Below are 11,840 nucleotides of genomic sequence, written 5' to 3' on the forward strand. Positions count from 1 at the left end.
GGACTTAAAGCTGATCCCTGATGTAGTCCTACTTTAACCGGAAAAAGCTTTGTTATTCCCACCAATGTTTAAATGTTAGTCGAAACTCTGTCATACATATCCCGTGTAGCCTCAATGTATACTGAAGAAATACCTCTAGCCTTGAGGCTATCCCAGATTTCGCATCGTGGTATGCTATCATACGCTTTCTCCAAGTCGATGAACACCATATGCAGATCCTTCTTCCGCTTTCTATATTTTTCCATCAATCTCCTCAAAACATGAATAGCCTCAATGGTTTACCTTCTTGGCATAAAAGCGAATTGGTTCTCTCTAATCACCATTTCTTGTCTAATTCTCTTCTCTATCACTCTTTCCCACAATTTCATTGTGTGGCTTAGAAGTTTGATACCTCTATAGTTCTCGCATATTTGCGCATCGCCTTTGTTTTTAAACAGAGGTATTAATGTGTTGTTCCTCTATTCTTCGGGCATCTTATGTGTCTTCAAGATAACACTAATGAGCTTAGTCAGCCAACAAATGCCCTCTTCTCCTAAACCCCTCCACACCTCAATTGAGATGTTATTTGGCCCGACTGCTTTTGTTCTCCCCATCTTTTTGAGAGCTTCTCCTACTTTCTCAGTGGTAATATCACTCATTGACCCATATTCCTGTGGTCTTTGGACGTCAGAAGTTTGACTATCCTCCTCCTTTAGCCCCCTAAACTCATTGAGTAACTGAGAGAAATATTGACGCCATCTGGTTTTAATGTCCTCTTGTCTCAGGAGAACTCGCCCTCCCTCATCTTTGATGTATTTCACTGCCTCTAAGTCTTGCTGTTGCTAGACCTAGTCCTTACCAACTAAAAATATGCTTCTCCCCTTTTTGGTATCAAGCTTCCGATAAAAGTCCTCATAAGCACGGTTTTTTTGCCTTTGTTACCGCTTTCTTTGCCGCCCACTTTGCTTCTTTGTAGCTCTTCCTCGTTTCTATCCTATCCTTCTCCTCCGTGCATGTTATAAGTTCCTTAAATCTCTTGTTTTTGTCCTTTATCTTCTTCTCCACCTCATCGTTCCCCCACCGCGATTCTTTGAACACTTTTTGTTTCCCCGACGACACCCCAAGGTCTCTTTCGCTCAATTTAACCATAAATAAATTCTAATTTACTCAATTTAACTATAAATAAATTATAATCAAAGATATTTTAATGGTAGAGATATTGGTTAAGATCAAATGTCATGTCATTTTTGGCAATTAAGAGGAATATACTTAACTCCAAAAAACCTTTTACAACCTAGGCTATAAAAGGAACATTTTCCTAAACACAAAAGGGAAGCAACACCAAACTACAAAGCCAAACAAACAACAAAACTAGCCAAAACAAACAGGCAAACCATCAAAAGAAAGCCAAATACAAAATAAGTCTATTTCTACTAGCATCATCTAGCCTAGTTGCGACATGAAAAATGATAGTATGAGCGACTTGACTAGGAGACATAGTGTTCCCCCCAAACACCTTGGCATTCCGTTGCAACCACACTTGGTAGAGAGTCTCAGTCCAAATCATAGAAGATATAATAGATTTGCTACTCCTCTACTTACACGCCTTGTTCATATTCTTCACAGCCATATCAAAAGAAGGAGCCCAAGGGAATTGAAAGAAAAGAGAAGTGGAATGGTGCACCTTTCAAATGAACTCACAATCATTAAAAAGATGGTCTCTATCCTTTATCCCATGCGGACAAAAAACACAAATAGCATCATGCATAAAACATTTCTATGAGAAGCCCTATTATTATATCTTAACACCCGCCAGGGAGGCTTAGGCTCAGAAGCAATCCTCTTAAAATAGGCTTTTTGATGCTAAATTCCCCATTAAAACACAAACTACTTAGTTGATTCATATCACTCACAAGAGACCTGCTATCAATAATTCTTGCCAACATCCAAGACGCCGTACTGGAAAGTCTAAACTGCATAATGTCAGCTCTCTTAATGTAGTAAGCATTCACCCATTTAATCCATAATCTGTCTTTCTTTGAGACTAGAGCCCACCAACTCTTAAGGAGAGCAACATCATTCCAAATCTGAAGATTACCCATATTAGTCCCCCAAGAGATCTAGGGAGACAAGCACGAGCCCAAGAAATTCTGGTTTAGACCGCTTCTGAATATCCAAAGATCAAATAAAATCATTACAGATTTTCTCAATCGTATGAACAACTGACCTAGGAAGTAAGAACACTTTAGCCTAGTAAGCATGAATACCATGGATAGTACTGTTCACCAATTGAACCCTCCCAGCCATTGAGAGCTTCCTACTGGTCCAATGTTGAATCCTAGAAGTGATCTCATTCATTAAAGGCTGACATTCATGAATACTGATCCTCTAGAAGAGAGAGGAAAACCCAGATATCTAAAAGGGAGGTCACCATGAGGAATTCCAATAGCCTGCAAAACCCTAACTTTCTTCTCCTCCTGAATACTAGCAATATAAATAGCAATCTTACTACTATTGATCTTCAACCCAGAGACACAAGCAAAATTATCAATCATCTCTTTGAGGTTGAGCATAGAACAAACATCAGGCTTAGAGAAAATAAGCAAATCATCAGCAAATAATAGTTCCATAATCCCCACTTTCTTACATTTCGGATGAAACTTAAAATCCCTACCCTTCTTCTGCTGAAGAACCCTAGAAAAATACTCCATGGCAATGCAAAAAGGAAAGGGACTTAAGATCACCTTGCCTAAGGCCCTTTTTAGCAGGAAAAGGCTTAGAAAGAACGCCATTAATTAGAACAGAGTAAGAAACAGAAGAAATACATCTCATAATCCACTGAATAAACCAATAAGGGAAACCAAGCTCCTTAAGAACACTTAATCATGCATAGGCCTTAGCCATATCCAACTTAATCATGCATCTAGGACTGATATGAGACCAACTATACCCCTTAATGAGATCTGTAGCAAGCAAAACATTATCCATAATTTGCCTCCCAGGAATAAACCCAGACCGGACTGAGCTCACAACATAACCCACCACATTTTGCAACCGAGCTGTAAGCATCTTGGCAATAATTTTATTAGAACAACAAGAAATTGGCCTGAAGTCCTTCACTTGACAAGCATTAGCAACTTTGGGGACAAGGGTGATAGTAGTGATGTTAACAGGGGAATAAAGAGAATTAGAAGAGAAGAACTCAGCAACAACATCAAAAATATCAAACTTAACAATAGGCCAAGCTTGTTTAAAGAAAAAGGACTTAAACCCATCAATCCCCGGACTTTTACTATCATCAATACCTTTAAAAGCTGCTTCAACATCTAGCATAGTGACTGGCTGAATGAGCTCCAAAGCCTGAACATGAGAAATTTGAGGCCTAGCCCTTAGAACTTGAACATGTACACTCAGAAGCTCTCGAGCACTAGAGCCAAGCAGGTTCTTATAGGAATCAGAAATAGTGGCACGAATTTTCTCCTTTTCCACCATAATGTTCCCCTGATCATTCTGCAAAAAGTCAATTCCGTTAAGAGACGTCTTAGCTTTCACAACACTATGAAAGTAATGAGTGTTGGAATCCCCCTTTTAAGCCACTGAATTCGAGCTTTTTGACGAAGAGTCGAAATCTCAATCTTCTTCCACTTCTAGATCTGAACACAAGAATTACTCTCAATAGCATGAAGAGCAATGTCTAGAGGATCCCGTTGTAGCTGGTAATGTCATGTCATTTTTCTTTATCCAATAAATGAGTTCCATTTGATAAAATCTTTTTAATTATAAGGAGTATATTTTGTTTATATATTTTTATATTTGCTACATTGTTTAGGTTATGAAGTCCTTTTATATAATTTTATCCATACATTTATTTTATCAAAGTCCTATATTTTTTTCATCTATTAATTTTTTTGTCTTAATAAACAATAAGTTTAATAAAACAACTATATTTCGTCAATCTAACCATGAAACATATAATAACAAATAAAATAAAAATAAAAATAAATATATCAATAGATGAGTCTAGGACTAAATAATGTCCGATCTAAAGCGTAAACTAAAATCGTACTAAAAAAACCCTAGTTTTAGTGTTTGGTCTAGTCTATGGTCTAAACGGTCTAATCCAATTTAAGAAAAAAAATTACGATTTTTGGTCTTGTCTCGGTTTTTTTCAGACCAGACCAGATCGCAACTCGTACTATGATTGAAAACCATAGTTTTTTAGAAAAAATAGATCGCTTGGAGAAGTATTTTTTTTAATTTATACTAGAATGATGTTGATGCAATCAACTAATTACAATTTATTCTATTTAGTGATTGTATGTGCGAAATATTTGCATAAACACATATGTTAATTTGGATAAAATTATAAATTTAAAAACCATAGACCAAACCATTGTAGAACTGCTTGATCTAGTCTAGTGATTTAAACGGTTTAGTCAAGTCTGAAAAAATTTCTAGACCAAAATTTTTAATTTGTTATGTTTTTAGAGTCATACCAAATCAAACCAAATCGTGTGCATTCGAGTTTATAAATCCATTTTGTCTAATACTTCCTAAGTCTTTAAGTTATTACATTATATAAATTTTACACAAATATTAAGAAATGATAATAGTATTTAAATCGTGTTGATGATAGTAAAGAATCGTTAAAACTAGTATAGAAACTCGTGTAATGCACAAATTTGTTAATATAAAAGAATATATAAATATAAATTTAAATAGAGATGCAATTACATGTTTTTAGCATAGAATTATAGTAATATTTTTATAAAATAGGTAGAAAATTTCAGAATATATAGTGAAAAAAATAATCCGGTTGTAATATAATTATTAATCAAAGTTATCATATTTTTTAAGGAAAATCTAGGTAATCTTCTAACAACGTTATTATAATCATTTTTTGTCATTCTCAAAATAATTTTTGATTACCATGTATTTTTTTTTGATTAAATATTTTAGAAATTAAAAGTTTAATGAAGAAACTTTATTAATTAGCAAATACTGCAATATAAAAAAGTAAATATATATTCTAAGAAACTTTAATTGAAAATGTTATGTAACTTTTAAATGCAAAATAGAATATTCCAAGAATATTAAAAAACATATCTAATTGTGATATACTACTCATATATTAAGGAATAAGTTAATACCTGATTTTGTTAAGAACTATTCTATATGGAAAATTAATATGAGAATATCATGTGGAATTTTATAGTCTTTTTATTAGATTGTATAATTTGTAATGAAAAAATAACAATTAAAAAATAAAAGATATTCCCATAAAAAAATATAACAAATTAAAAAGACTGATTAAGAAATGGTAGAACTAGTAATACCATGGAAGTGTGAATAGTAGTACTCCAGTCTACTTTCCAGTTCTTTCCTTGATCATTCAACTTCTTCCAGAAAGAATCCTTTGATCAAGCCAACAGCCTAACACTTAAAAGCTGTGCCTTTTCACACCCTAAATTAATCCCCTTTTTTCATAAATTAATGACCTTTTATTACCTTCCTTTCTTATTTATCTCATGATATTCTTTCACTCAAATTCCCCACTTATCATCAAACCCACTTATCCCATTTCTTGGAGATCTAATTGCAAGCAAAAAACCCCAGTTCTAATTCCTACTATAAAACACTTTTCTTGTAAATTTAGAAAGAAAAAAGGGTTAATTCAGTACAAACATAATTGTATTGTGATCATGGCTTGTTTTAGTAAAATGGGTAATGGGTGTTTTAGGAATAAGAAGGAGAAGACTCAGGCTGTTGCTAGTGGGCTAGATGTTATGAATGATGCGATGGTTGAAGCTAAACTTAATCCTCAGCATCTTGTTATCATGGTTAATGGTCTTATTGGAAGGTTTTCTCTCTATTTAATCTTCTTTTTTTTTACATTTTTGCAGTTCTTTAATTGTTTATTGACTGTTGAGCATATTGTATTAAGTTATTAAGAGTAATTACTTTATTGATTCATGATTACTTTATTTTTGATTCTAGGTAAGGCTAGACAATCCCTATGGTTACAGGAGGGAATTAATCGAAAGGAAAACACTCGACCATTAGGCTAACCCATGATTCTAAATTCATGATTGTTTTTGGGTTTATTCATAGGATATGGTATTAGTGTGTAGAACTGTAACTGATGGAATTAGAAGTTTGTACCCAACACTTTTGATCAAGGGTTTATTAGTTAAATCGAAGATCAAAATATGAGTTGCAACTTTTTTGGTTCTTGTTTGTTTCATGATTCATGTCACAAAAGGGAGTGTAAATGCAGTATTCTTGGAATGGACTAGATTTAGTGTTTCTTAGATTGTTGTGAAATCCTATGTTTGCTAGTTGATTTGTGTTTTAGGTTCAAGGAGCACATGCTTTCATGCCATATTTTCGAATGCTGATAGTCGCCTTGGAGAAATCTTATGAGATAAAAGATTAAGTCAGTTATCTAAGCAATGTCACATATATTAATGAGTTGTTCGGGAACATTAACGAGTGGAACATGTGGCTTTTTGAGTTTGAGTCCTTTGCCAAACAAGCTCAAAACTATTGTTAGAGCTTGTTTATTTTGCAAATAAACGAGCTTTGACCATGCTTTAACCGAGTTAGTTTGCGAGCAACTTATGAACATTTAATTCATTTGCATCCCTAATTGTATTCGTGTGTTTACAATTTGTTTACTTTTCCGGGAAAGGATCGTGGCTAGAGGGAAAGGGAATTCATTTTTTAACAATTGAATGCAATGATTGTGCTTAATGAATTTCAAATTTGTAAAGGGAAAGAGGAGGGTGAATGGGATAGTAGCACCATATTGGAGTAGTTTGCGGCTTTTCGGTTTACCTTAAGTACCCATGTCATACTGTCATATTGACTTTCATACATGAGTAGGAAACTTGGCCACTTCAATGTCGGATCTTCGGATAAAATGCCAAGTCTAACACTATATTAGTTTTCAAGTCAGAAATGGGTATACGAGTCCGAGTAACAGTAGTGGATAGTGAGAGAAAGTGAGAGTTGTTATATTACTTTGGTAACATTTATCTTGTGAACAATATAATAATGACATTTTATAGCTTCAATGCCATTATGTGGATCCCATCTAGGGTGAGGTTTGGAAGATCATATGTACGCAACATTACCCTTGCTAGTGATAACACTAACAAAAAGGTTAATTCCGATCGACTCTCGGTAGCAACATCATGTGGAACTTCACATGATTAAAAAGTGCACATGATTTAATGAGTCATTTTACTATAATACATTATAATGTGAATCTAAAAAACTATAAATCTTTGGCTTCATCGAAATAGTCCCATCTTTGTAGTGTTTTTTCTGCTAGTGCTTTTAAAGTGAATTCAACAAATTAGCAGTACAGAAAGTGCGATCCTTTCATCTTTCCTTTATAGCTGTACTTGTTCAGATAATCAGATTTCAGTTTCGACGGGGGATGGGTATTTTTCTTTGCAAGCTCTGCTGTAGAACTGTTGAGAATGTTTCTCCATACATAACGGCCATGCATTTAACTTAGCTTGACCCATCTAAGCTTTCTATGGTTGTTTGTCTGAATTACTTCCTTTTATATGCGTGCTGACTTGTGAATACTTACAATTTTAGTGCTTCGGATTGGAAATTTGCTGCCAATCAATTTGTGAAGCAGCTGCCAGACAAAGTAATGGTGCATTGTAAGTTCTATTTTCAAGCTTCCTGTCTTTTATGTGTAGCTTACAAATACCAGGCATTTACCTCGAGTCAATTACTGATGCATTAACTCATTACCAAGTACCAACTATTCTTCTAGTTTTGCACCGTTGAGGAAAGAAAATGAATTTATTACTATGATAACATTTTTTGGTGATTGGAAGCTAGAGTGCCTCTAAAATTGTGGGAAAATTTCAAGGGTTCAAGTGTTGTCTATGTACTTACAAAGTTTCTTACGTTGTTCTTGGTTGCAGGTAGTCAATGCAACACTGCTAATTTGACATTTGATGGTGTTGACTTGATGGGTGAGCGGCTTGCTGATGAGGTATTTGGGTAATAGCTGTTTCATCCTCATTGCCTTAGTTATTTGTCGTTGTTATCTTTGTCTTCTATTGTAATGCTATAACCTATATTAATGCAACTTCTTATAGGACCTATATTTGTAGTTCATACCCCATTGCTCATACTGCAGGTATCAAATGTTATCAGCTGTAGGCCTGGGTTTCAAAAGATTTCATTCATTGCGCATTCTTTAGGCGGCCTTGTTTCAAGATATGCTATAGGAAAGCTGTATGAACCTAATGAAACAGCATATCCTTCGGTTGCAAAGAAAAACTGCACGGAAGATATAGAAAGTTTTGGAAGAGATTGCACTGGTAGAATTGCTGGACTGGAACCCATGAACTTTGTAACTGTTGCTACTCCTCATTTGGGTTCACGAGGCCACAGACAGGTAAATAAGAGTTTCTTCCACTTAAGAGCTTTCTTTTCCCTTCAGGAATGCTGTCTTATTAAATGTCTAGGGTTTTTTCTTAACAACATATGTTGTTGGATTAGTTCTCCATCGTGTCTCAATATTGGTGTTTCTTCATCATCATCATACCCAGTATATCCCGCTCATAGAAGCTACAATCAGGGTGGGTCTGAAGAGGGTTAGAAGACACCAAACCGTAGTGCCATACCCTTGAAAAGAAAGTTGCGTCCAATGAGAACCTTGGCTCGAGAGTACCAGCAAATGTAAACAAAAGCAAGGCATGACAAGCAAAGAGACGTACCATGACAAGACAAGAAAGTATTAAGGATAAAAACAAACCAAAGAAATATTAAAACAATCATAAAAGCCCAAACAATAAACAAGGCAAATATAACTATTGTTGGTCTAAGACATGAATACGGTGTTTCCTAAGCCTAATATGTTGCTTGTTCTGCACCAAGGCTTAGCGTACCTAACCTCCCAGGCTCCTAGTTCATGGCGTTTTCCTTTTTACTGTTGATGTTAAGTATATATATCCGTTTGAAATCTTGTGGATAATCTTCCTTTCTCTCATCCACATGTTGTTTAAACCACAGTTGCCTTTCCTTTGTGGCGTTCTGTTCTTGGAGAAACAAGCCTCACAAACTGCGCACTTGATTGCTGGAAGATCTGGGAAACATCTCTTTCTAATGGATAACAATGAAGCCGAACCTCCTCTTCTTGTTCGAATGGCTTCTGATTCATATGAATTAAAATTCATGTTTGTATATTATTATTTGTCTCAAGATTCATATACTCGACTTTTCATCAACATAACCTCGTTACTTGTTTGGACCTTCACAGTTCTGCTTTGCGTTCTTTCAAGCGGCGTGTTGCCTATGCCAATGTAAACTATGATCGTATCCTCTCCCTACTTAAATTTATTTTGGTCTTCTTTCTTTTTTGGGTGCATAAATAACAATTAAGCCATTGCTTTTAGCTGTTTTATTCTTGACGGGTTGTTAAGATGTAGTTGGATGGAGCACCTCGTCCATCCGCAGACTGCGTGAACTACCAAAGGTTATTGTTTCTCGTTGCTGATCACTTTCATGTTGCTATATAATGCATTTGTTGGTGCTAAACATATTTCAAACTTATTATTTTATCCCGCATTGTAGGCTAATTTACTTGCACACGATAAAAAGTACCCTCATATAGTTCATGTAACACACGAGACTCTGGATGATGTTCGTTTGATGCCTTCATATGCGGAAAACCAGACAATAGACTATGAAGGTTCGTTTTTACAATGTTTTTCTGTTTTTGCTTGGCTAACTGATATGATGCCTCGTGAACTTGGGTATTTGAATGCGTTGGACACATATTGCTTTTGTTGAATCTATTTTTGCACTGAAGTATAATCTTAAGTTTTTTCATTTTTCATTTCGTAATTCCGATGCCACTTAGTGGTCCCCACCTAAGTGTTAATCTTTGGCTCCATCGCAAATGGACATACATGTATTCGTTGTTGGATGGAAAGTAGGTCGATGATTGGAAATATTCCAAATGGGAACTACTCTTAGGAACAACATAGCACAGAAGTTGGAACTACTGAAGGAAGCGGAGAAACTCCTCATACCTGGAGGCTATTTCGTGTGGCGTTTATTCTTATTTAATGTGGTCTGATGCGTTATATTCCTGATCAAAATGAATGTTCTTCATTCTATTTTTTCATTTTCTGATGAGATTCTTGTTTTAAAAATGTTTGATCCAATGTAGAGGAAATGATAAGAGGTCTTACCCAAGTACCTTGGGAACGCGTGGATGTCAGTTTTCGTAAGAGCAGACAAAAATACATTGCACATAATACCATTCAGGTAAGTGACCGAAACGAACTACAACACCAATTGCCTTGTATTACTCACACATGCGAACTTGAAGGGGCTTTGCATATGAGAGGGGGGGGTGTTTGGAAGATTTATTCCACATCGATGAATTAAAGAAGGTGTGCACAATTTTAAGTCATTGGAGCCGTTCCTCCCATTGGCATATGGTTTTGGGATGATATCTTCTTGTGAAGTGTGTGTACCTCGTGTTTTCCCAATTATTGTTTGCTGGTATTCACAATAAGTCCAACTTAACATTGATATGCTATGTAATTTAATGATAAACAATACACGAGTGCATTTCAAAAAAAAAAAAAAAAGTGAGAGTGCAGCGACATTTTTGAGTTTTCTTTCTTTTCTGTCTGAGGACTCTGCATTCAAGTCTCATGGACGAGCCACCCTAAGCACCACCGCCTTGTTCTCAAGAAAAAGATAAATTTTTCCCCGTACGTTTCATGGTTGAAAAACTATGTTACTCGGACTTGAATACTTGTGTCGAACTTGCGTACGTGTAGGTGTCAGAATCGACAATTTTGAGAAAAGCTACACCATGATTTGTGTCAAAATTGAAGAGTCGTGTTTCATGCTAATGTCGTAGTGTTAAGTTTCTGGCACACCCACACGGGTACTTGAGGTGAAACAAAGACCCCCAGCTATAAAGCTCTTAGGCAGTCATGCAGAGATCGCAGTTTTTAGTTGCTTTTAAGAGGATGAATCATAACTACAGACTAATACTTACATCTCTCAAAAAATTGTAGGTGAAGAGCTATTGGTTGAATTCTGATGGCGTGGATGTGATCTACCATATGATCGACAATTTCCTGGTCTGATCTTCATCCTTTGATCGTCATCGTCCCTCCTACTATATATATTTTGTGTAAAATTAAATCATAGACAATCGGACATACATAATATCATCCCTCTTTGGCTAAGTAAATAGCCATTCGATCCATCATTTTTAGAAATTTGAAGGATGTTTGTAACGTATGATCTCGATAATTTATCTCGATTTATTTTTGTAACCAGAGGTAAAATCTACCTTTGTATTGCTTAGGTGCTTTCTTTTCTTCTTGAAAAGAGCTAGTATTTTTGCATACTTCTAGTCTTTTACCATCCTATCAGTATGTAGCCGAAATTTGTTCGCTAAACTCCTATGTATGTACTTCCTCCGTCCCAATGAGCTTACTATATTTTTGTCGATTTGAGTTGTTATAATGAATTTACTACATATCTGTCGTTGGATACTATAAGTGGATGACTTCCTCGACATCAGAACGAAAATAATATGAAGTATTTAATTAATTGAGTGTAACATTTAATTAATTGAAATTCTATCTTAATATTTTATATTGTATATTATATTAAGTTAAGTAAATGAAAAAATATTCATTCTAAATTTCTTGTTGAAATAATATGAGGAATTTTACTATTAATATTAGAATTATTTATTTATTATTTTGATTTTTTACTCAAGGAAACGTATGACTAATTTATTTAAGTCATCAGTCGCACTTATTATTGTTGAACACAACAAAATTCTTTAGTAT

The 11,840-nt window shown here is 35.0% G+C and overlaps 1 protein-coding gene across 1 annotated transcript; it reads left to right on the forward strand.

Annotated features, from left to right (window-relative positions):
* Positions 1-5,299: 5,299 nt before the first annotated feature.
* Positions 5,300-11,493, forward strand: LOC130824512 (putative lipase ROG1). Its single transcript, XM_057689553.1, has 10 exons — positions 5,300-5,839; positions 7,591-7,658; positions 7,929-7,999; positions 8,147-8,407; positions 9,025-9,188; positions 9,272-9,327; positions 9,435-9,487; positions 9,586-9,703; positions 10,187-10,284; positions 11,052-11,493. The coding sequence occupies exons 1-10, from the start codon at positions 5,508-5,510 to the stop codon at positions 11,121-11,123; spliced, it is 1,293 nt and encodes a 430-aa protein (XP_057545536.1). The 5' UTR covers positions 5,300-5,507; the 3' UTR covers positions 11,124-11,493.
* Positions 11,494-11,840: the final 347 nt, after the last annotated feature.

This window comes from Amaranthus tricolor, chromosome 9 (genome assembly GCF_026212465.1).
Source record: "Amaranthus tricolor cultivar Red isolate AtriRed21 chromosome 9, ASM2621246v1, whole genome shotgun sequence".
Classification (NCBI taxonomy): domain Eukaryota; kingdom Viridiplantae; phylum Streptophyta; class Magnoliopsida; order Caryophyllales; family Amaranthaceae; genus Amaranthus; species Amaranthus tricolor.